The sequence below is a fragment of the Phacochoerus africanus genome, chromosome 7, assembly GCF_016906955.1.
Source record: "Phacochoerus africanus isolate WHEZ1 chromosome 7, ROS_Pafr_v1, whole genome shotgun sequence".
Taxonomy (NCBI): domain Eukaryota; kingdom Metazoa; phylum Chordata; class Mammalia; order Artiodactyla; family Suidae; genus Phacochoerus; species Phacochoerus africanus.
In genome coordinates this window covers 26,154,694-26,177,313 of record NC_062550.1, presented here as the reverse complement: position 1 = coordinate 26,177,313, position 22,620 = coordinate 26,154,694, and the positions used below count along the sequence as shown (strand labels likewise).

Here is a 22,620-nt window from a genome sequence, read left to right as displayed (position 1 = left end):
GTTAGAGCGGGCAAGCACAGCCCAGCTCCCAGAGTCTCACACTCATAGGTAGACACAAGTGGCTTTTTTTCTTTTCTTTCTTTTTTCTTTTTTTTTTTTTTAAATTTTATTTATAACAATATCTGTGTTATTTAGTTGTAAAGGAATTCAGCAAAAATTATTAAAACGTTCACGTCCCCAAAACGGGGCTGCCCGCTTGCTTGCCCTTCCTTGGTGTACCCCACTTCCTCCTAGTCCCCAGGGGAGGGGAGCCTGGGGGACTGTTTTACCAAAGAAAGTCTCCAGTCCTGGGAGCCATGGTGGGGGCACTGGGGAGGGGGAGGGCCTGTCTGGGATACTGAGCCTGGCCATCTCAGAGGTGCCCCTAGAGTAGGGGCAGGGGCATGGGATGGCTTCCCCCACAGGGAACTAAAAATCTCCATCCTTTTCTTCCTACCTCAGCCAGAGCCAAATTTTCCAGACAGGGGCAGCAAAGGGCTCATCCCCCCCAGAATCCCAGAATCAGCCCTTAGGGAGCTGGAGGCGGGGGTGGGGGGATGAGAGGGGAGAGCCTTGACAAAGTGTCTTGTACAGGGGTGGGGGAAGCAGCACCACCAGCTCTCCCAGTGGGGGTGCAATTTTGGTGGGAAGGTGGGAGGCGGGGCCCCTCATACCTGTAAGTTGCAGAACTCCCTCCCTGTCCCCCCTCCTGGAAGGCAGCATGGGGGGGGGGGTTGCTGAGGAGCAGGCAGGAAGGAGAACGGAAAGAGATAATACTGTGCTCGCTTGCTCGCTTGCTCACATATAAAAAGTAATTCCTTCATTTTTACATTTATACATCCCGGCGGGGCCGGGGAGGGGTTGGCTGGGCAGGAGAGGGTTCGTTGAAGGACTTCTCTGGCAGGGGCAGGCAGGAGGCTCTCTGGGGAAGTCCGATTGCGCAGAACCCTATGCCAAGGGGTCCCCTATCTCGTCCTCAGGGCCCCGGCCCAGGAGTTCTCGCTTCTCGTCCGTGCTGGCCAGGGAGTGGCGGCTACCGTGACCACCCATGTAGAGTGTGGCGTACACGGGGTTGGTGAAGTTGGTGGGCTGCAAGGTGACAGAGGGTTCAGGTGGGGCTGGCACCTGCGGTCCGGGCACCCCACCCCATCCCCACCTACATTCCATCATCCAACCCAATACGCTCGGTCAGCCCACCCACGGCCCCTGGTCCCTTGTCCTGGAAGCCTCCTTCTCTGTCCTCTCAGCCCACCTTGTCAGGGTCCAGGGCAAATTCAGGATCCAGTAGGCCCCCTACATCATCAGGCTCCCCGCCTTCGTACATCTTATAGGTGGGGTTCCCAATCTCCACGTTCATGGCCCCATTGGTCATCCGCTGGTGCTGGAAGCCTTTAGCCCTGGGGAGAGGTGGGAGCATTGGGGGCAGGGATTCTAGGGGGGTAAGGCTAGGGCAGTAAAATCATGGCCACAATCTCCCAGACTGCCCATAACTCACCCTCGGACTCGCCGCTTGTACCAGAATACCACTCCGGCTACCAGCAGCATTAGTAGCAGCAACAGCAGAGGGATTAGGATGGAGGCCATATCTAGAGGGAAGGAGGTGGGAAGCTCAGTCCCGAGAGCCTGGAAACACAAGGCCCTCTGTCCCGGGTCCCAGCAGCCCTGCGTCCCCACCCCCTGCCACCTACGTCCAGGCTGCTGTGGGCTGACTACTTGTTCTTCACACCGAGGTCCTGCCATGTGGGGTGGGCACCTGCAGACAGGAGGGGCAGGGCTGAATAGGTGGGACCACAGCCGTGGCTGGCAGGGAAACCAGGAGGGACCACAGGATCCTAATGGTCTGGTCAGACTGGGGGGGAGGGAGGGAAGGTCTAGGCCTCATGGAGGCACAGGCACAACTCACTGGCACTCAGGCATCATTTTGCTGTTCATGGTGCAGGATCCGCCATTGCTGCAGTGGCCAACACAGGTCAGACAGCTGGGGGCCACCCGGCCATCAGAGCAGCTGCAGGAGGGAGTGAGAGGCTGGGCAGGGCTCGGGGAGGGTGTCTGAGGTGCTGGGGAAGGGGCGGGTGGGGCAGGGCAGGGCAGGGCCTGGCGGGGTGGGCCCCACTCACTTGCAGGTGACGTCCCCACTCTGCTTGTTGACCACACAGGCCCCGTCGAGACAGCGGCTACACTTGTTCACCTCGCACCTGGCCCCCTCGAAGTAGGCGGTGCAGCGGCACTGCCGGGAGCCGTCAGCAGCCATTTGGCACGTGCCAAAGTTCTCACAGTAGCCAGAGCATTGCCCTGTGGTTGCGGGGGGCAGGAGAGGAGGTGCGTTAAGCCCCACCTTCATGAGGTTGCTGGGGTGGCTAGACACCTGGGGAACCCCCGGGACTTTTGGGTGACTCCTACCTCCTAAGCCCGCTGCCCCCCCACGTCATAGGCTCCAGGGTACAAAGATGTGTCTGAGCATCCTGACAGCGCACTGCTTTTGCTGCTTTTGCTTGAATAGCCCTGATGCCAGAGGGCTCACTACCTGGGGCGGCGGCGGGGGCACTATCTCACTACTCCACGGCCCAGCTCCAGCAACCTAGGCCTGGCTGAGCTGTGAATGGCCTCTCTCCCTAGAACTCGCCCCTGTGACCACCACCCTAGGTTCTCAGGTTCCCCAGCTCCATCATCCCCTCCCCCAGGGCCCCAGGGATGGCTCACTCACGGTACTGGCAGCGATCACCCAGGAAGCCAGGGAGGCATCGGCACTGGGGCTGGTTGCCCTGGTTGACGGTGCAGGTGCTGTTGTTGGCACAGTGGCCCGCACACACCTGCTGGGTGCATTTGGGGCCCGTAAAGCCCGTGGGGCACCGGCACGTGGGCATGCCTGGTGGGAGAGGATGTGTGAGCGGGACTGTGGCCCACTGAGCCGCCCGGCCCTACTGCAAGGGGATAGGACAGGGTGGGAGGCAGATGGCAGAGAATGGGGTTGTGGGCAAGAGGCACGGGGGCGGGCAGAGGTGAAGTAAGGCAGGGCAGGGGCCTGGGCCCAGGAGCCAGGAATAGTCCTGGCAGGAGAACTGAAGGCCATACCGGAGGGGGAGGCAGCACAAGTGCCCCCGTTGCGACAGTACTCCCAGCACTGGTCCAGCTCACACTTGTCGCCTGTGTAGCGGGGCTGGCAGCGGCACTTGGGCTGCCTCCGCGCGTTGAGGAAGCAGCTGCCACCATTGAAGCACTGCAGGTTACAGGTTCCGGGCCGCGGAGCTGCAGGAAGGATTATCAGGGGACAGAGCCAAGGGGGTGGGGGGGAATTCAGGGGCTGCAGGAAGGAGGGCTCTGGACACGGGATGGGGGACCAGGGAGGGGCATGGGCATACCATCTGGTGGGGGTGTTGGCGAGGGCACAGCCACACAGGTGCCATTGTCCAGTCGCTTCCCATTGGGACAGGTGCAGACAGGCCCACTGGGGCTCAGCAGGCAGAGCCACTCGCACTTCTTCCGGTCACAGGGGTTGGTCACTGCAGGTGAGGGCAGGGGTGGGAGGATGCTGAGACTCATGGACCCAGAACTTCCCCTGCCCGCCAGGACTTGAGGCAGCAGCTTGGAGATACAGAGCCCCGGGCCTTCCCTGGCCCAGCCTGGATGCTCCGTTTCCGCCCACCTTCCGGCTGCTTGTGTTGGTGGTACAGCACCACGTCGGAGGCATGGCTCAGGCCCCCCGTCAGGTTGATCAAGGGGCTGTGTCCAAACTTATGGATCTTGAAGACACGATTATTGATGTAGGTGACGCCATAGATGTAATCCTCAAAGACATCGATGCTGAAGGGGTGACTGAGGCCTGGGGAGGAGTCAGAGGGGACTCAGGCCCTGGTCACAGTCTCCAGGACACTGGGCCACATGGCTCCCAGGTATCTCTAACTCAACATGTCCCAAAGCAAACGCTCCTCAACCTGTTCCTCTTCCAGTGGCCGCTGCTGGCAGAACGTCCCATCAGCCCTGGACTTCTGGGGTCAGGATCAACTTCTGCCCCCTTTCCCCATATTTGCTAATAAGTTCCTATTATCACCCATGTTGCCTCCATGCAGCTCAATACTCATTGTCAGAATGAATGAATGGAGGGAGTTCCTGTCATGGCTCAGCGGTTAGTGAACCCGACTAGTATCCATGAGGACGCAGGTTTGATCCCTGGCCTCGCTCAGTGGGTTAAGGATCTGGTGTTGCTGTGAGCTGTGGTGTAGGTCACAGATGTGGCTCAGGTCCCACGTTGCTGTGGCTCTGACGCAGGCCGGTGGCTATAACTGATTGGATCCCTAGCCTGGGAACCTCCATGTGCCATGCCTAGCCCTAAGACCAAAAGACCAAAAAAAAAAAAAAACACAAAAAAAACATGGAATGAATGGAAAAGTGGCCCAGAAGGTCAGAGTGGGCCTCAGGCCTGCAGGGCTGGTGCTGGGAGGGGCCTGAAGGGCACTGCAAGATTGTTGGGGGTCATGGGAGTTCCCTTCATGGTGCAGCAGAAATGAATCTGACCGGGAACCATGAGGTTGCAGGTTCGATCCCTGGCCTTGCTTAGTGGGTTAAGGATCTAGCGTTGCCGTGAGCTGTGGTGTAGGTTGCAGACCAGGCTCAGATCTGGCGTTGCTGTGGCTGTGGTGTAGGCCGGCGGCTACAGCTCTGATTCGACTCCTGGCCTGGGAACCTCCACATGCTGCAGGTGCGGCCCTAAAAGGATGAAAAAACAAAAAACAAAACAAAACAAAAAAGATTGTTGGGGGCCAGGCTGAGGAGGCTGGCAGGTGCTGAGGGAGGCCTGGGGCTCAGAGGGGAAGACAGAGACCGGGGTAAGGTCAGGGCTAGCTGAGGCTGCTGGCGGACGCTGACCTCGTTTGCTGTCAGCAGCCACGATGGGGTCTGTGCCGTTGAGCCGGATGCTTCCGATGACCGAGAGCTTGGCATCTGCCCAGTACAGTCGTTCATTGTGGTAATCCACGGCCAGGCCTGGGGGAGCAAACAGCGCTGTGAGGGCCCAGCCTGCCTGCCCCAGGGCAATCTCCGCATTTGGGGCAGCACCATTGTTCCCATGACTACTCCCAATCACCTCTTCTGGGAAAAGCCTCCCCAACCATCTGTCCCATCCCAGTCCAAGCCCCTTCCCCTCCCACACCCCCATTCCCTGCTGCACGGACCTGTGGGCCACTGGATGTTGTCCTGTACCAGTGTCTCCCGAAGGGTCCCATCCATCGCTGCTGTTTCAATCTTGGGGTGGTTCCCCCAATCTGACCAGTACATGGTGCTGGGGAGAGAGAAGGAGTGAGTGTGGGTAGGGCCTGGGCTCCCAAAGGAGGCCACTCAAGGTGAGCACAGGGGGACTGCTGGGTATTGAGAAGAGAGTATCCTGTCCACCCCCACCAGAGAGAATCAGGGGGACTCAGCTCCCTGCCCAGGCTAAAGAGCTTTTACTCTAAAACCAAAATGTGCTGATCTGGAGTCACTTAAGTAGCCCAGAACCTGGCTCCACATGACAGCCAGCCAAGCGGAGGTCAGGCCCCACCGGAGCAGGCCCGTGGGACTCCAGGCAACATCAGGGAGGGCCAGCGCTGGGTGCGGCCTGGAAGACCTGGGGGCCTTTGGAGGACTCTGATCTCAGGCTGGTCTGAGAGGGGAAGGACATGCTGGAAGATGCTAATGGAAGATGCTGGGCACCTGCCCCCAATCCCAGGAGATTCACAGCCCTGGCCCAGACACCTTCCCCCAGGACCCCTGCCCACCCCCTCAGCGGATCCACCACAATGGCGTGGGGTTCGTCAATCATGCCGGAGATGAGCGTCTTGCGGTTCTCGCCCTTCATCTGTGCCACCTCGATCACATCTCGGCCCGAGTCAGTCCAGTACACGTTCCCAGCCACCCAGTCAATGGCGATGCCTCTTGGCATCTTGAGCCCTGAAATCTGAATTGGGGGGGGGGATGTCACAGTTTCAGAGGTTACCACCTTTTGTCTTCCTGCCCATTATCCAGCCCCCCACACTCGCCAGCCTGTCCCTGCCAGATATCACTGCCCTGCTTTACTGAGGAATAAAGTGAGGCCCAAAGAGGCTAAAGAGGCTGGAAAGATGGACACAGTGGGCCAGCAGTGACAATCAGGCACTGAACATGGCTCTGAAGCTGAAGGCCTGGTGTTCACCATGCCCTGCAGCCTTAGCTGTGATGTGACAGAGCCACCTACTGACGACGGTGCTACTGTCTACCTGCAGTCTGTGCCTTGTGATGTAATCCTCCAGTCTCACTCTCTGCCCTTCCACTGTCCTCAGCCAACTCTGCTCTGAAGCGTCTGCTCTTCCTGCCCAATCGGTGCCTGTGTGTGGACCCCACCCCATGCCAGGTGCTCACATTGAGGTGGGTGACACCCCGGTCAATCTGTCGCCGATGCCGATTGGAAGTGGTAGGAGGCGCAGCAGGCGGCAGGCTGCGGAAGGAGATGGTGCCCGTGTGCCAGTTGGTCCAGTAGACGCGGCCAGCCTTGACGTGGACATCCATGGCATCGATGCGGACGCTCTCGTCACCCTGGAAGGCCTGCTCGTATGCCGAATGGGGGTGACTGGGGAACAGGCTGCGGATCTCATTGTCGTCAGCGATGTACAGGACCTGATACTCAGAGCCTGGAGGGATAAGAGACCAGATGTTGGCGGGGTGGGGGCGGGGGTGTGTGTGAAGGGCGGGGCTGGGGTTGTTGGGCCCAGTGCTGGGAGGAGCCACCCAGAGATGTGCTCCCACCCAGGCCAGTCCCTTTCACACTGACAGTGTCTTCTCTCCTATGGAACCATCTGCCCTAGCCAGAAGCCTCTGCTCATCCTGCCCCTAGCCGGTCTTGAGGGCTCCAGCCTCAGCCCTCAAAACTTCCCTCTCTCCGGAGCTGATCTGATCTAAGCTGCTACTCTAGAAAGCAGTCTCTTCTCTTTCAGCCTCAGGACTTCTGCCTCCTTGTGGCCTCTGGCAGGCATCACCATGCGCTCTGCTCCAAATCATCTGATATGGGCGCACACACATGTGGGTGTGTGTGAACACGGCCATGGAGGGTGCAGATGTGCGTGGGCATCTCAGTGCACTTGGGCATGCGTGGCGGGCTTGTGTGTGTATATACATGTTCCTGTGTGTGCATGGATGTGTGTGTGGGGGGTGTGTATGCAGGCACAAGGAAGGTGCAACTGTATGTCAAAGCATACGAGGGAGCAGAACGTATACATGTTCACACCAAAAAAAAAAAAAAGGTAAATATGGGAAGTGATGGATGTGTTAATTAATTCGATGGGGGGATCCTTTCATAAAGTATACTTATATCGTCATCACCTGGTATGCATTTAACTACCTGACAGTTCTGTATCTCAGAAAAGCTGAAAAAATAATGGGACTATGCAGGTGGGGTACATATCAGGGGAAGTGTAGGGGTGCGCATCTGCGTGCTTCCCCCCCCCCAAACTGCCTCAGCTCTGGGACCTGCAGCCCCCGCACGACTGCCAGCACTGTGTACTGCGGGTCTAGGATTTCAGGCTTGGGCAAGGCTGCATGGAGATATACCCCACGTTCCAGGTCCTGGTTTCATATCCCGCCGTTATAAGCCTGCCCCCTCCTCCTACCTTCTGCCTTGCAGGTGTTGTGCGTCTTCATGAAGTTCCGAGCGCAGCTGCACAGGTGGCCGCCCTTGGTGTTGTTGCAGAGCTGAGAGCAGGTGCCGAAGCGCAGGCACTCGTTGATGTCTGAGGGTGACATGGATGGGTCATGGCGGGTCTGGAGGCTGGGGTTTCTGCCCGCCCCGCTGGGCCTGCCGTCCTACCTTGGCATCCGGGCTGGCCGGGCACCGTGTGGAAGCCGGAGCGGCAGGCACAGTATGCGGCTTTCTCCGTGCGCACGCAGCGTGCCTCATCCCCACAGATGCTGGCATTGGTGGCGCAGCTGGTCAGCTTGGGGTCTGCGAGGACTGAGTCTAAGCCTGGGCTTCCGCTCCCTGCCCTCCGGGTCGAGCCCTGCCCCCCACCCCCCAACGTCATCTCACCGATGCTGCAGTCCTCCTCGTCAGAGCCGTCGCCACAGTCATCGAACATGTTGCAGCGCAGCGAGGAGGAGAGGCAGCGCTGGTTCCGGCATAGAAACTCCTTCTTGTCTTTGCAGTGGGGGGTCTGGGCCGTGGGCGGCTCTGGGGGAGGGCGGGGCTTCAGGTCCTGAGTTATTTACCACTCTGCCCCTTCTTCCCACTGGGACCCTCCAGTCAGCCATGGGTAGAGGGGGGTCACAAGCCTGGCTGTCAAGCTTCAGGGGAAGCTGATTACACATTCTCATTCTCAGTTTCCACCTCCAGGCCTTCCGCAGGGGGCTTCTCTCCCTCCCAGGCAGGGCCGCCAGGCTCCTGGCAGTGGCTCCTCCCCTTTCCCAGGTGAATCTGCTCACCAGACACCGCACCTAATTGCCCCACCCCGTGTAGAGCACCCCCGCCTCGAGGCGCCCTAGGCTCCCCTCCACTGGGCCCCTGCTTACCACAGTCCTCCTCATCAGTCCCATCCCCGCAGTTGTCGGTGCCATCGCACTGGCGCCCGATCCACAGGCAGACGCGGTCGTTCTTGCAACGGAAGGGCCGGTTTGGAGGGCAGACGAAACGGGCTGCGGGGGAGGGAGGAGGAGAGAATCCGCTTAGGGGGCGGGGCGGCGGCCCACCGCCCACCCTGGATCGTGAGAGCCCCGCCCCGGCCCGCCCTGCCCGGAGCCTCACCGCATTCCTCCGGGTTCTCATCTGAGTTGTCCCCGCAGTCATCCTCTCCATCGCACTTCCATGCCAGCGGCTTGCACAGGGTGTTGTTGCACTGGAATTCGTCCAGGGGGCAGGTCCGCACTGGGCGCAGGGGGAGCAGAGAGTAAAGGATCAGCCCTCGGTCCCAGGCTGCTGGGGGTGGGCTCTTGCCCAGATCCCTCCCTCCATGGGCAGAGGTCCCACCAGACTGAACCCAGGTTTCCTAACTTTCTACTGGCCAGGTAGCTGGGCAGAAACTGCCTCCTTTGGTATTTAGGGGAGAAGAGGCCTTTCTGGGGGAAGTGTCCAGAGTGGTCCAGTAGGCCTTCTTTATTGGGTGGTGTGGCAGGGCTCCCCCGTCTGCTGTAGTTCAGTGGCAGGGACAGAGGAGGAGCACTGGGCTGGGAGTCAGGAGACCTAGGCTCCAGGCCCTGGCCTCAGCCACTTGAGCAGAGCCAGGATGTCTGCCCTCACTGTTGGGGTCTCTGCTCCAAGCCCCAACCTTCTCTCACTTGGGTTTCCCACTGCCCCCTCTGGGCTGTTGAGCCCAGGCCAGCGGTAGGTGCTGCCTCCTTGTCTCAGGAAAGGAAAGTGGGCAGGGACTTTGCCTCTCAGAGCAGCTGACAGCTGTGGGAACTTGTGGGGCGAGGCCTGGATGCACATAGTCCACAGGTTTCTGCTGGATTTCAATGCAAGTGGCACCTTGACTAAGTGCTACTGTGGGACACGGTGGGAGGGCTGAGGAGCCAAAGTGGAGGGGCTCACCACCAGTGCTGCAGGCTTCCTCATCACTGCCGTCCATGCAGTCAGCATCTGCATCACAGCGCCAGCGCAGGGGGATGCAGTGGCCGCTCTTGCACTGGAACTGGTCCATGTCACAGCGGGGGGTGCAGTCTTTCTGTGGGCACAGAAGCAGGCATCCTGGTCAGATCTGAGGGCCCCTGTGGCTCTGCCCCGACTCTTTGGAGGCCATCCCTCCCTCCTTCTGGTCTCCCCGCCCACCTCATCTGAGCCGTCTGCGCAGTCATGATCCCCATCGCATTTCCAGCGCCCGGCGATGCAGCGGCCGTTGGCACAGGAGAACTCACTCTCAGAGCAGGGCCGAGGGGCTGGGGGAAGATAGGGGAGAGACAGGCCCAGGAGGGTGGGCTTAGGGACTCTGCCCTTCAGGGCATCTCCAGTCCTTGCAGAGCAATGTCACCCTTCCCTGTGTCCCTGAAGGCCACAGGTGACTGGCATAATGACCAAGAAGCTTCACCAATCCCAGGCAAGCCAACTGGCTGCCCTCATGGGACCAGCTGGTCACAGAGGCTGCTCCCACTTATCCCTCTGGGGCAGATACACAAGAGAGGGCATGGTCCCTGGCCCTGCCCTCAGGGCAGACTGTGTGTGGGGAGGGCAGGGGAGGGACAAGACCACTAAGACAAGCACCAGGATTTAGGGAGAGGCCAGTAAAGGACGATGGGCTGGCACCGCACGGGGACAGGCGGGCTCTGGGGCAGCGGCAGGGGAATGTGGTAGGAGCACGGGCACATCAGAGACACCTACCTCTGCAACCCCGAGAGGACAGTGTGAAAATGGAGAGAAACATGAGATGAGGTGAAATGGCACAAACTCAAATACACAACATGGAGTGGGGTGGGGTGGGGTGAGGAGGGAGGGGCCTCCTGACCCCCAGTCCTGGGAGATGGCCACCTGCCCTAGTGCAGCCTGGTGGCAGGAGGGGCAGGGGCGCTGAGCAGGGAGGTGTCCAAGGTCTCCCGGGGAAGGGCGCCTGTTGGGCCGAGTGGGGCAGGGTAGGGGACATACTGCAGCTCTCCTCATCAGAGTTGTCCCCACAGTCATTGTCGTAATCGCACTGCCAGCGGCCGGGCACACAGCGGTTGTTCTTGCAGCGGAACTGGTAGGGCTCACAGGTGCGCTCATCTAGAAGAGGCCAGGTTGAGGGGTGGTCAGGGACAGGGAGGGGACACACGTCAAAGTCTCGGACAGGTGTGGTCAGGATGGCCAGGAGCATAACAGTGGGCATTCTTGCCTGACAGAGGTTGCGGTGGGAGGCCGGGCCGTGTTCTTTTTTCTTTTTTTTTTTTTAATGGCCACACCCGCGGCATATGGAAGTTCCCAGGCTAGGGGTTGAGTGGGAGCTGCAGCTGCCAGCTCATGCCACAGCCCCAGATGGGATCTGAGCCACATCTGCGACCTACGCCCATTTTGTGGCAAGGCCCGATCCTTAACCCTCTGACTGAGGCCAGGGATTGAACCCACATCCTCAGTGACACCATGTTGGGTAACCTGCTGAGCCACACTGGGACTCCCCAGGCTGTGTTCTGAGATGTGGCGTCTATGGAGCTATTGGGGCAGGAAGGACAGGAGACTGGGAGAGCTGCTTTTTGGAGGGGATCACAGATCCCATCAGGTGTGCGGAGAAGAGTCTGCATGGGTACAGGTGAGGGTGGAGGCAGGGACAGGGACGGGAACTAGATTGGAGGTGCTGTTCCCTGGAGCGGGGCTGGGAGCTCACCACACTCCTCTTTAGGCTCATCCGAGCCGTCCCCACAGTCGTCCTCTCCGTCACACTTCCAGCGTGCCGGGATACAGCGGCCCGAGTCCTTGCATCGGAACTCATCCACTCCGCAGGTCATCTGGGCTGCAAGGGGGTGGCCCAGTGGTGACGATGGGGAGGAATGAGCGGTGAGGGTGGGGTCTGGGTGGGAGCCGCCACACGTTGGGGAGGTGGGAGTAGCAGACACTGCAGGGAGGGTGGGCTCCCGGTGACTCACTGCAATTGGCAGGCTCATCACTGCCGTCCACGCAGTCGTTGTCCCGGTCACAGACCCAGACTCGGGGGATGCAGCGCTTGGTGATGGAGCACTGGAACTGGTTGGGGGCACAGGTCACCTCGGCTGCAGGGTTGGGGAGAGAATGAAGACCTGCCCATTTTGCCTCCCACCATAATTGAAGGTCATCATTTTTCCCCTCTCGTCTATGCCCTGGCCCTGGTCTTGGTCCTGCCAGCAATTTCTTGGAAGGGACAGTTTAATGTTGGTGCTTTTAGTCTTCTGGATCCGCACAACTCTATGATGTGCATGATGATTTTATGAGCAAACCAAGTCACACCCCATATAATTTATGTGGCTCATCTAATAACATTACTTGAGAGCAGCATGGCCCCTCGAAGAAGCGGGGGTAGATTTCAATGTGAATTGTGTTTCTGTGCCCGTTTTCCCACCACCCCATTCCCCACCACCACCCCAGGCACTCACGGCAGTCCCTCTCATCCTCCCCGTCTCCGCAGTTGTCCTGCCCGTTGCAGCGGAAGATGCCAGGAATACAGCGGTTGGTGTTGGTGCACTTGAACTGACTGGGCAAGCAGACGTGGATGTCTGTGGGAGTGGGAGGAGGAGGGGGGGTAACTTATGGTGGATAGAGGACTCAGGCAGGGCGGGCCACCTCCTCAGTGGGAGAGGGCGGGCTCAGGGCTGGAGCAGCAGGGGTCCAGCCTGGAGAGGCAGCGGCGGCCACAGCTGAGCTCCCTTGCCCTTGGAGCAGTTACCAAACCCCCAAATCCTAGGGAGGGACAAGGCGGGGTGGGAAGGCAGCCGTTTACCGCAGTTGGCCTCGTCACTGTTGTCCTGGCAGTCATTGTCCCCGTCGCAGATGAAGGCAGGGTTCGTGCAGATGCCTGTCGAGCACTGGAACTGTCCGGGGCGGCACTTGAACTCGGCTGCCGGGAGGGGAGGCTCAGGGTCAGCAGGGCTGGGGGTGGGCACGCCCATGCGGGGCCTGGGAGTCAGGAGGCTCGGACCTGATGCAGGACCCTCTGGCCACCCTGCCGGGGCACTCACGACAGTCCGGGGGCTCGTCCGAGTGGTCCCCACAGTCGTCCTCCGTGTCACACTTCCACCAGAAGGGGATGCACTTGTCGTTCTTGCACACAAACTGGAGGGCAGGTGGGGGCGAGAGGGGTTGGTGGGGGTCCGGGGAACTCAGGAGGTTTTCTTTTGAGGGGGCTGGGATGTTTCAAAGAAGCAGTGGGGTCGGGTGTCTTGGGGGGAGGATGGGCTGGATGGAAGGTTGGGATGTGGCGAGTGTAGGAAGGCCAGGCCAGGGGGTATCTGTGTGGAGGTCGGGATTGGAGGGATTGGTGGGGGAGGGCTCAGGGTTAGGGTGTGGGGGTGTTTGTGTGAGGTGACGGGTGTAAAAGTATTGCTGTGGGGAGACAAGAGGTAGGCAAGAAATGTGGGGGTGTTAGCGTGGGAAAACCAGATGCATGAGGACATTAGAGGAGTGGGGGTACTGGTGTGGGGGGGTCGGGGAACGAGGCGTGGTGAACGGGGTCTAGGGGAAGAGCCTCACCTGGCTGGCTGTGCAGTTGGACACACAGTTGCGCCCATCACCACCCAGGTAGAAGTTGGTGGGACAGGCACACTTGTGGCCACCCCCAGGAGACAGCAGGCACAGGTTGCTGCAGCCGCCGTTGTTGACCTTGCAGGGGTGATTGGGTACTGCCAGGGGAAAAGCGGTTAAAGGGTGGCTGACTGGCTCAGTTTATGGACCACTACCCCCTGAGCTGCCAGGGTCCGGAGCAAGGGCAGCCCTCGCTGGAAACACGTTTTCTGGCCTTTCAAAGGCTGCCTAGCCCATCGATCTTGAATGGAAGTGGGATGGATCCAAACCCTGCTCTTTCGGGAGGGAGCTGGAGCTGGAGACGGGAGAGGACTTTCTCAAGGTCCCAGGATCAGGCCCTGCCTGAAGCCCACACACAGCTTCCCCTGAGCCCTCCCTCAGTTCTGGTCTGCTTGCCTTTGGGGTCTGGCCTCAGTGTTCTCTACCCAGACCTGCCCTGCTGGACCAGCCTCAGGGCTTCCCTGCTACAAGACCCCAGGGCTGGACCCCAGCTGGGCTCCTGAGAGCCAGATCATAGCCTGTCTACAGCCTCCTGAATCTCCTGGCATCTATAACACTGCCCGGTCAGTGCTGCAGAAGAGGCGGGCAGGAATCCCTGCTGAGACTGTGGGGCCCCAGCCCAGCCCAGGGGTCCCTCGTGCCTGGCTCACCAATGGCCACTCTCACTCCTCAGCTGCTTACCATCGGGCTGGCGCAGGGCGTGGAAGACGTGCAGGTCCATGGGCCGGTGCAGCGTGCTGATGAGGAGAGTCTTGTTGGTGCCCGTGGTCTTGTGGGCTCGGTTGATGGACTTGGTCTCCCAGTCGGTCCAGTAGACATAGTCCTCAAACAGGGTCAGGGCGAAGATGTGTGGGATATCCTGGCTCAGCACTGTGGCCGGGGGTGGGGACAGACCCAGCAGCCAGTTAGCACCCAGTGGTGTACCGGGCACCTCCTTTGCTAAGTCTCCTTAACCCCACAGCAACCCTGTGAGGTGGGCACTAGCCGCACCCCAGCCCCGGGCCACACAGCTGGTAAGTGGCAGAGCTGGAACTCAAACCCAGGCCTGCTGGACAGCAGGTTCTTGCTCCAAAATACCCACTGCTGTCAGGAAATGAGGGAGTGCTGGGTACCAGCCTGTCCTCCCCCTCCCACCCTCCTCGGGGCCAGTCACTGGGATCTGGGCATGAGAAGGTGCCCCTCTCTCTTTCCTGAGGCCGCATGGGGTGGCCTCATGCCTGGGCAGGTCCCTAGACCCCTAGACCCTTGGCGGGTGGGGTCCTCAGATCAAGCCCTCTGGCTTTTAACCCCACTCTTGCCCCAAAGGCCTGATCCCCTGTAGCCTCAGACCCCCAACCCCACCAGGTCTGCTGTGCCCGGGCAGCTTCACTGGCGCACTGACCGACATGACGGTTGGAGCCATCCAGGCTGGCAAACTCAATGTAGTCCTCACGGGCATCAGCCCAGTAGATGCGCTCGGTGACATAGTCCAGTGTCAGGCCGTTGGGCCACGTGATCTTGGTGTCCACGATGACACTGCGGCCAGACCCATCCATGCCGATCCGGCCGATCAGTGAGTGGTCCCCCCAGTCTGTCCAGTACAGGTACCTGGCAGGTGGGTGGGCAGGGAGATCCAGTGACAGGTCCCACCAGGAGCCTTCAGGAAGGCTGGGCCTGGACACCCGAGTGTACCAGCTGCTTTAGGGGCTCCCCCAACCCTCCAGGCCCACATACCCATTCTGCACATCCACAACCAGAGCCCTGGGCTCACGGAGGCCGGAGCTGACCAGCACTGTGCGATAGGCCCCGTTGAGTTTGGACACTTCGATGGTGTCCCGGCCTTTGTCACACCAGTACAGGTTGCCACCAACCCAGTCCACAGCCAGCCCGTCGGGGTTGCTGAGGCCCGTCCGGTGCAGCACCTGAGGACAGGGGCAGGGAGAAAGGGTCCTGGGTGACCTGGGACAGGACTGTCACCTCTCTGGGAGGACAGTGGAGGGAAAAGGCCCAGCCCCAGTCGTGCTGTCAGCCCAGGCTCGAGGAAAGGGGTCTCTAGAGGAGAGAGACCACACCCCAAACCCCACAGTGCCCAGAAGTTCAGGTTTAAGGGCGGTCAGACATAAGGGGGACTTGCTGCTAATTAGAGAAAGAGCGAGAGGAATCTCCTAGACATTAGCCCTCCCTGGGTTTCGGGGAGAGAGAAGCGAGGACGAGCAGAGTCGTGCAGTGACTCAGGGGGGAAGGGGGAGAAGGCATAATTCAGTGGGGTGGGTGGGGAGACGGCCAGATGGCCTCGAAACAGAGGGGGCTTCTGGGAGGGACGCTGCCCCAGCCTCACCTGCACGTTGCTCCCGTTAAGGTGCATCCTGCGGATCATGCTGCCCTGGGTTGTCACATCTGTCCAGTAAATCATCTGCTCTCGGTAGTCAAAGTCCAAGGCGACAGCGTTGTTTAGGCCCTGGATTTGGGGGGTGAGCACAGGGGTGACCAAAGAGTCAGGTTGTGGATGGCTGGAGATGTCAGTGGGGGGTGATGGCATGGGCCTGAGAGTGGAGAGCAAGGGGCCGAACTGGGTGAGGGAAGCAGCTGTGGGCCTGGGGGTGCTGGTGGGGAGGGCCAGCACTGCACCTGCTTAAGCAGTGTGTAGTTGGAGCCGTCCAGGTTGAGCTTGCGCAGGTAGTAGCGGTTGGCGAAGATCAGAAATGGCTCCTCGTCTGGAGACAGAGGGTGCTGGCTGAGCTGCTGGCTGGGGCACCCTCTGGCACCCTCGGTCCCCAGCCTGTTTTCGGCTCTGCTCTCCCAGCCCTCCCACCACAGCCACTGGCTGCCTCGGCCAATTGCACACCCTCCAAGCACCCGTCTCACCAGTCACAGCCTTGCAGCTGTGGGGGTCGCCGCCGCGGGGGGCGTAGCCCTCCACACACAGACACTTGTAGCTGCCGTGGGTGTTGATGCAGCGCTGGCTGCAGGGGAAGGTGGTGCTGCACTCGTCCACGTCGGCGCACGTCCGGCCGTCATCCTTCAGGCGGAAGCCAGGGCGGCAGCGGCACTGTGGGCACAGGGAGCCTTGGGTGGGCACCAGGCAGGGGTCTGCAGGCCTCCCACCCTCGAGACTTGGGGTCAGAAGCTGTCTTGGGGCTCTGGCTCCCTCCACCCGGGGTGGCTGGCTCTGACACGGAGGCCCAGCCTTGCCAGGGGAGGCAGGCAGCAAACAGGTCCTCACCCCGCCACTATCGTGAGACCCCAGCGATCTCCACGTCTCTGCATCCAGAGTCAATGCTCAGGCCTCCTCTTATGTGACCGTGAGCATGACTTGAGAGTTGATCGCCTCCTCCTCCTCCAACACGCTCTCCTCTTCACTTGGCTGTCCTCCCGTCCCTGTGGCGGGCCCTGCTCAGGCTCCTCTGCTGCTTCCCCCTCACCTCCCTGTCCTCGGTGTGACTGAGCCCAGGGCTCGGGCCTCACACAGTCCTCTTTTCCATCTACACTCGCCTGCTGGGGCATCTTATCCAGGCTCATGGCTTAAATGCCGTCTCTATGGTGATGGCTCCAGGCCCTCTCCCCAGTCTGGCCTCTCCCTTGAACTGCAGACCTGTGCATCTGCTGCCCACTGCACATCTGCACGCCCCTCTTTCTCTTAGGCCCCTGACCTCATCTGCCGGCTGGCTCTACCCGCCGAACCAACCGAGCAGAGATTTCTGTTGCGTCCAAAGCTGTGTCCCCAGTGTCCAGAACACTGCCTGGCAGAGCAGGAAAGCAATTAGCCCTTGTTGGAGGAAAGAATAAACAGGTAGGGCCCCTGCCAGGCTTGGGGGTGTGGAGGCGCCCACCCAGGGCACAGCATACCTTAAAGCCGATCTTGAGGTCCTCGCAGTCCTGGCTGCAGCCGCTGAGCTTGTGGCTGAGACACTCGTTGACGTGGCAGCCGCGCTCATCTGAGCCATCGCCGCAGTCATCCTGGCCGTTGCACAGCAGTGCCTCGGCCACACAGCGCCCGCTGCTGCACAGGAACTGCGAGGAGGCATTGCACTTGTGCTCTAGGGAGGGGAGGAGGTGGCAGGTCAGTCGGTCCCAGGCAGTCTGGGGGCTTGGGGACGGAGACAGGGGCCAAGAGCGGGGAGGGGTGCCACCCGTGGGACCTACCTGGGCTGGTGCAATGCGGGTTCTTGGGGGCCTCGTCACTCTGGTCATGGCAGTCATTTTCACCATCACACTCCCACTGGCGGGAGCTCAAGCAGCGGCCGTTGGCGCATCGGAACTCATTGGGGCCGCAGGTCGGGTACTCTGAGGTTGGAGGGGGCAGGTAAGGCTGGCGGCCTGTGAACGGAGGGCAGGGTCCGCCTCCCACCACGGTCCCGGGCTCACCACACTCGGGGGACTCGTCAGAACCGTCGGCGCAGTCACGGTCGTGGTCACACATGAAATGCTTGGGGATGCACTGGCGGTTCTGACACATGAACTCGCGGTCATCGCAGGTGTTGTTGTACACTGTGGACAGAGGCGGACACGGCCCTCAGCCCTGCCAACAGGCTGCTGACTGTTACCCCCGACCTTCCTGGGGTCTGAGTGGTGGAACCGGCAGATCTCTGGAGCCCTGAGCTGTAGGTAGGGATCTGCTACCGACCACCAGAGCGGCCTCCATGGACACACTTCCTCTCCTTGACCTTGGTTTCCCCTTCTGCAACGTGAGACTGTGACCAGGTGCTGCCCACCCCGCTCCTCGGGGCCCCTGATGCTCACAGCAGCCGGCTGTGATGCTCTCGTCTGCGCCGTCAGCACAGTCCTTGTCACCGTCACAGAGCCAGCGCTCAGGGACACACATGTGGGTGCCCGGGCAGGAGAAGGAGTTGGGGCCACAGGTCTTGCCTTCTGTAGGGCGAACAGGGAGCCACTGAGAGATGCAGGGCCTGGCCGCTGGGTGATGTCCCCACCGCTGTGCTGTCCCTGAGTTGGGGGGGGAGGTCCTGTCCCTCCCGGGGCCATCTCCCCAACTTGATGCTGGGGACCCCTCACCGCAGTGAGCTGCCTCATCTGAGCCGTCCCCGCAGTCATCACTGCCGTCACACAGCCACTGCTTGGAGATGCAACGATGGTTCTGGCACTCAAACTGGGCCTCTGAGCAGAACTTGTCTGGGGCGGTGGGAAGCCACAGTTAGGTGGGGGAGGGAAGATGGGTCATGCAGCTTGGCAGGTAGATGCCACAAGACAAATGGGAGAGACACCCATGGCACATGTATGTGAGGGGGAGCTCAGCAGGAGCTAGAAAGATGGCCCTCTCTCTGAGCCTGTGGGTCTGAGAGGGGGTCAAAGGATGAGGCCCTAGGATCCTTTCTTCCAGGAGGGCATTTCCTGGGAGGGAACCAAGCAGTGGGGTCTGGACAGGGTCTTGATGAAGCCCCCACACCCCCACAGGCACCCTCACCCCCCACGGCTTGGGTGAGCGGGGCTGGGATCACTCACTGCAGTGGGTCTCATCCTCGCCATGTTCACAGTCATCCTCCTTGTCACACGTCCAGCTCATGGGGATGCAGCGCCCACTGGGGCAGGCAAAGTAGTTGAGGGGGCACCTGGGACGCTTCACACCTGGGGGAGAGGGAGGCGTGAGGGCACAGCCACCTCGGGGGTCCACTGCCCACCCCACACCTGCCTGCTGACCAGACCTGGGCAGTCGCGCTCGTCGCTGTAGTCCCCACAGTCGTTGGCGCCATCACACACCCAGCTGGGCGCGTAGCAGAGGGACGTCCGCTCACAGGGCTGGAAGCGCACACCCTTCACCCCCAGGCGGAAGTAGCTGCTGCAGTCAGTGGCGCCTGGTGAGGGACGGGGGCAGGGATGAGGGGTGATACCCGCTTCCCATTAAACACCCTCCCTCGGAGCTGCTGGCTCACATGGACCCTTGGGTTTTAGAAAGTTGAACCGTGTCCTTTGCTGGGGGGCTCTGTCCACATCTTCCACTCCCTGCCCCCTCCGAGTCCCAGGGGAGCCCAGGTCTGAGGCAGGCTGGGAGGGGACTGAGGCTGCTTGTGAGCCAGGGGGAAGGCAGTGAGGACCGTGGGTGGAGGGGAGGGGAGCCGAGACGACAAGGCACCAGGATAGGGCATCGCTCACTGCAGTTCATCTCGTCCGAGGCATCCTCACAGTCCACAAACTGGTTGCAGCGGCTGGAGTTCCCGATGCAGGTGCCGTCCCGGCAGCGGAATTCGCCCACACTGCAGGCCGTCTCTAGAACAGCACCCCCCCCGGGGGCCATCAGGTGGGGTCCTTCCCGTGGGGCCAGATGGGCCCAGGCCAGAGCTCCTGGCCCAAATTGTCTGCCTGGGCCCATCATAACATACCCTGAACCAGACTCCCCGGGGTCTGGGGACCAAAGCTCAGAGCCAGGGTGGGGGTGGTATGGGGGGTCTGAGGCCTACACCAGTCCCACTCACTGTTGCAGGGAATCTCATCAGAGCCATCCCCGCAGTCATCTGCCCCGTTGCACCACAGCATGTTGGACACACAGCGCCCGTTATTGCACTGGCGGAAGGTCTTCTTGCAGCGGCGTGTGTCTGTGGATCGGGGAGCAGGCCACAGTCAGCAGCAGCTACAGGGGAGGGGCTGCCTCTGATGAGACCTCGTGCCTTCGCTCCCTCGACACAACTGAGCCCCTGCTACAGGCCTGGCACCGGGCTTAAGATGGCTCCACCCTTCATAAGTTCCCCAAACTCCTCCAGGCCCCGGCTTTTGCTCCTCACTCCCATGCCCCACCCTGCTGGGGGCTGAGACTGGTGACTCAGGAGGTGGGAGCCTGGGGGGGTGGTCCTTACTGCAGTAGGACGGCTTCTCGTCAGACTTGTCCTTGCAGTGAGAGACGCCGTCACATGTCAGGCTGAAGTTGATGCACTCGCCGTTGGCACACTCAAACTCATCTTGTGCTCGGCACGAGGAATTCACCGCTGGGGAGGAAGGTGGAGGTGCTGCAGGAGCCAGGGTGCTGGGGCCTCAAGCACCCAGATCCCTCTCCCTGCAGGAACTGAGGTCATCCTATTTCTGCTCAATGAAAAGCTTCGGGGATGGGGCTGTTGGAAAGTCTGGGAAGAGACGGTGCCCATCTGTGCCTGGGGTCCCCCGCTGGTGCCCTCCTCCCTCCTCTCTCTCTCACCCTGGCAGGTGAGGTCCTCCTGAAGGATGCGGCCCCCTCGGCAGGAGCAGTTGACATGGCCTTGGTGGGTGAGCAGACACAGGTCCTGGCAGCCCCCATTGTTGATGCGGCAAGGGGAGAGTTCGCCTGCAGCAGGGAGGCAAGGCCATGGCTGAGAGCGTTCTCTGCTGGGCACACGCACAATGCCCACCCCCGAGCTTCCTGGCACCAGCTGTGACATGTGGCTCATGGCTGGGGTGGGGGCTGCTGTGGGAGGGCCAGGTGGGAGCGTTTGGGGTGGATCTGGGGTCGAGGATGTGTGTGCTCTTAAGTGGGAGGCTTGGGGGCCCCAGGTGTGTGTGAGGAGGGTGTGGGAGGCTGGGAAAGCTGCAGATCTGTGGGGGGGGACCCCTGGTCACCAGACCCGGGGTGGGAGTGTCTGTACTGTGCACACAGAGGGTGGAGGGGGCACAACCTGGAATGGGTGTGAGATCAGGTTCCGCCGGGTATGTGCGGTTCTGGGTGGGAGGAATGATTGGAGCATGTGCTGGGAGCATTCAAAGATGTGGATGAAGCCAGTTGGATGTGTGTGTTTGTGTGCCAGCATGCAGATGTCTCGGGGGAGCTGGAGTAGAGGAGTGTGAGCTGTTTTGGAAGGAGTTTCTTGAGGGTGCAGGTGTGTACAAGTGTGGGTCTGTGCACATGGAGGCCCTGGGGGAGCAGGCCCAGGGTCTTTTGTGTGTGTGTGTTCATGCTGGCATGATGGGCAGGGGAGCAAGGCTGGTGGCAGTGGCCCCACTCACAGCTGTTGGTGTCATTGGCCACGGCGATGATGCCCATGGGCTGCTGGGGGATGTCCACACGCAGCAGCTTCATGTCGCTGCCCACGTACTTGTTGGCCCGCTGCACGGCCCGCCGCACCCAGTCGGTCCAGAAGATGTGCTCCCCGTACACTGCCAGCCCGAAGGGGTGCACCGGCTCTGACTTCAGGATCACCTGGGGAGGCAGCATCAGCCCCGTCAAGGCGCTCGCCCTCGCCTGCCTCCAGCCCCCCCACCGCCCCGCACCTGGCTCCAGGGGCTGGGCCGGCTCCCTCAGCACAGTCACCAAAGGGATAGGATCTGCAAAGGCCTCTTATCACCTCCCTCATGTAACTACTGAGGGAGCCAAGCATGGAAGGCCGAGGATGGTGGAGCGGTGACGTCAGGGCCTGGCTAGGACTCCTCATTGTCCTCCTGGCTCTTCCCACCACGCCAGGCGGCCTCCCTTTCTCCTCCCTGTGCCTGGGCAGCCCTGACCCGACTGCCTGGCCGTCCCCTGACGCTGGCCCCCTGGTGCCTCCCATCCTGTCTGGCCCGGAGACTCACGTAGCGATGGGAGCCGTCATACTCGCACCGCTCGATCTTGTCCAGGGTGGCATCGGAGAAGTAGAGCTTCTCAGCCCGGTGGTCGATGGCCAGGCCGTTGGGGGTGCGGATGTCCTTCTCGATGAGAGTCAGGACATTAGCTCCCGACAGGGCTGCCCGCATGATGCTGGGGTGCTGCTCGTTCCAGTTGGTCCAGAACATCAGGCTGGGGGAAGACAGGGCCGCGGAGGTCAGGACCCAAAGCCAGGGAGCCTGCCACGAGGACGTGCACAGGGGTCGGCCAGGCTGCGAGCCAGAACCCAGCACTGCAGGCAACCTCAGAGCTGCCAAGGCCAACACGGCCCTGGTGACCGGGAACCGCTGCCACACAGGACTGCCTCTGTGTGTGTGTGCATGTGTGTGCCCACACGCATGTGCACACACAAGCGTTTCTCAGTGCCTGTGAAATGGCCACCTGAGTTTTCTGAGACAGTGTAGCCGGGTGACTCAGGCTCTAGGGCTCCAGCACTTATTAGCCAGGAACCTTAGCAAGTTACTTAACCCCCCTGGGCCTGTTTCCCGCTCTTTGAAGGCAGGATGACACTAGAGGAGCTTAGGATTAAAGGACAGCTGTAGTGCTATGTGGGGATTTCTGTTATTTTTTTCTTAACTGCTCCCTTCTGACATCCAGGAAACTGATGTTGAGTGTCCAGTGTGTCCTAGGTCCTGGGGATGCGTGGATTCTATCAAGTTCCCAAGAGTCACCCTCTCCGTGGTTTAAGGCCTTCGTACATTTGGGATCTGAACCCCTGCTCTGCTGCCCCTCACTAGCTCTGACACTGAAGGAGCCTCTCGGCCTCTGAACCTTGGCTGCCTCTCGCTAAAGGACGTGGCGGAAGTGGCACCCCCCCCAACACAGTGCTCCCTGGGGGGTGGTGAGGCCCCAGAGATGAGTGTGGTAGACCGCAGGGCTGCTCAAGCCCTACATTGGGCTGACAGTACGGTCCTCAGACACCCCCATTGGATGGCAA

The 22,620-nt window shown here is 60.8% G+C and overlaps 1 protein-coding gene across 2 annotated transcripts in view; it reads right to left on the bottom strand.

Annotated features, from left to right (window-relative positions):
- Positions 1-777: 777 nt before the first annotated feature.
- The window catches only part of LRP1 (LDL receptor related protein 1), an 82,856-nt gene continuing 61,013 nt past the window's right edge, over positions 778-22,620 (bottom strand). For both annotated transcript variants that reach the window (XM_047786987.1, XM_047786986.1), the window contains 47 exons: positions 21,611-21,815; positions 21,047-21,239; positions 20,265-20,390; positions 19,930-20,058; positions 19,552-19,671; positions 19,232-19,345; positions 18,784-18,933; positions 18,584-18,706; positions 18,137-18,253; positions 17,864-17,992; positions 17,489-17,611; positions 17,267-17,407; positions 16,970-17,160; positions 15,989-16,172; positions 15,752-15,837; positions 15,462-15,581; positions 14,858-15,045; positions 14,526-14,731; positions 13,826-14,014; positions 13,094-13,242; positions 12,583-12,676; positions 12,345-12,461; positions 12,001-12,120; positions 11,518-11,640; positions 11,259-11,384; positions 10,547-10,663; positions 9,740-9,846; positions 9,503-9,635; positions 8,720-8,839; positions 8,488-8,610; positions 8,009-8,149; positions 7,790-7,924; positions 7,593-7,712; positions 6,349-6,617; positions 5,730-5,908; positions 5,148-5,254; positions 4,843-4,959; positions 3,623-3,799; positions 3,339-3,479; positions 3,052-3,225; positions 2,684-2,845; positions 2,097-2,271; positions 1,883-1,984; positions 1,668-1,732; positions 1,475-1,565; positions 1,232-1,376; positions 778-1,068 (listed from right to left, as the gene is read on the bottom strand). In XM_047786987.1, coding sequence (XP_047642943.1) covers positions 928-1,068; positions 1,232-1,376; positions 1,475-1,565; positions 1,668-1,732; positions 1,883-1,984; positions 2,097-2,271; positions 2,684-2,845; positions 3,052-3,225; positions 3,339-3,479; positions 3,623-3,799; positions 4,843-4,959; positions 5,148-5,254; positions 5,730-5,908; positions 6,349-6,617; positions 7,593-7,712; positions 7,790-7,924; positions 8,009-8,149; positions 8,488-8,610; positions 8,720-8,839; positions 9,503-9,635; positions 9,740-9,846; positions 10,547-10,663; positions 11,259-11,384; positions 11,518-11,640; positions 12,001-12,120; positions 12,345-12,461; positions 12,583-12,676; positions 13,094-13,242; positions 13,826-14,014; positions 14,526-14,731; positions 14,858-15,045; positions 15,462-15,581; positions 15,752-15,837; positions 15,989-16,172; positions 16,970-17,160; positions 17,267-17,407; positions 17,489-17,611; positions 17,864-17,992; positions 18,137-18,253; positions 18,584-18,706; positions 18,784-18,933; positions 19,232-19,345; positions 19,552-19,671; positions 19,930-20,058; positions 20,265-20,390; positions 21,047-21,239; positions 21,611-21,815 — 6,604 coding nt within the window. In that variant the 3' untranslated portion in view covers positions 778-927. The remainder of the gene's footprint in view (positions 1,069-1,231; positions 1,377-1,474; positions 1,566-1,667; positions 1,733-1,882; positions 1,985-2,096; positions 2,272-2,683; positions 2,846-3,051; positions 3,226-3,338; positions 3,480-3,622; positions 3,800-4,842; positions 4,960-5,147; positions 5,255-5,729; positions 5,909-6,348; positions 6,618-7,592; positions 7,713-7,789; positions 7,925-8,008; positions 8,150-8,487; positions 8,611-8,719; positions 8,840-9,502; positions 9,636-9,739; positions 9,847-10,546; positions 10,664-11,258; positions 11,385-11,517; positions 11,641-12,000; positions 12,121-12,344; positions 12,462-12,582; positions 12,677-13,093; positions 13,243-13,825; positions 14,015-14,525; positions 14,732-14,857; positions 15,046-15,461; positions 15,582-15,751; positions 15,838-15,988; positions 16,173-16,969; positions 17,161-17,266; positions 17,408-17,488; positions 17,612-17,863; positions 17,993-18,136; positions 18,254-18,583; positions 18,707-18,783; positions 18,934-19,231; positions 19,346-19,551; positions 19,672-19,929; positions 20,059-20,264; positions 20,391-21,046; positions 21,240-21,610; positions 21,816-22,620) is intronic.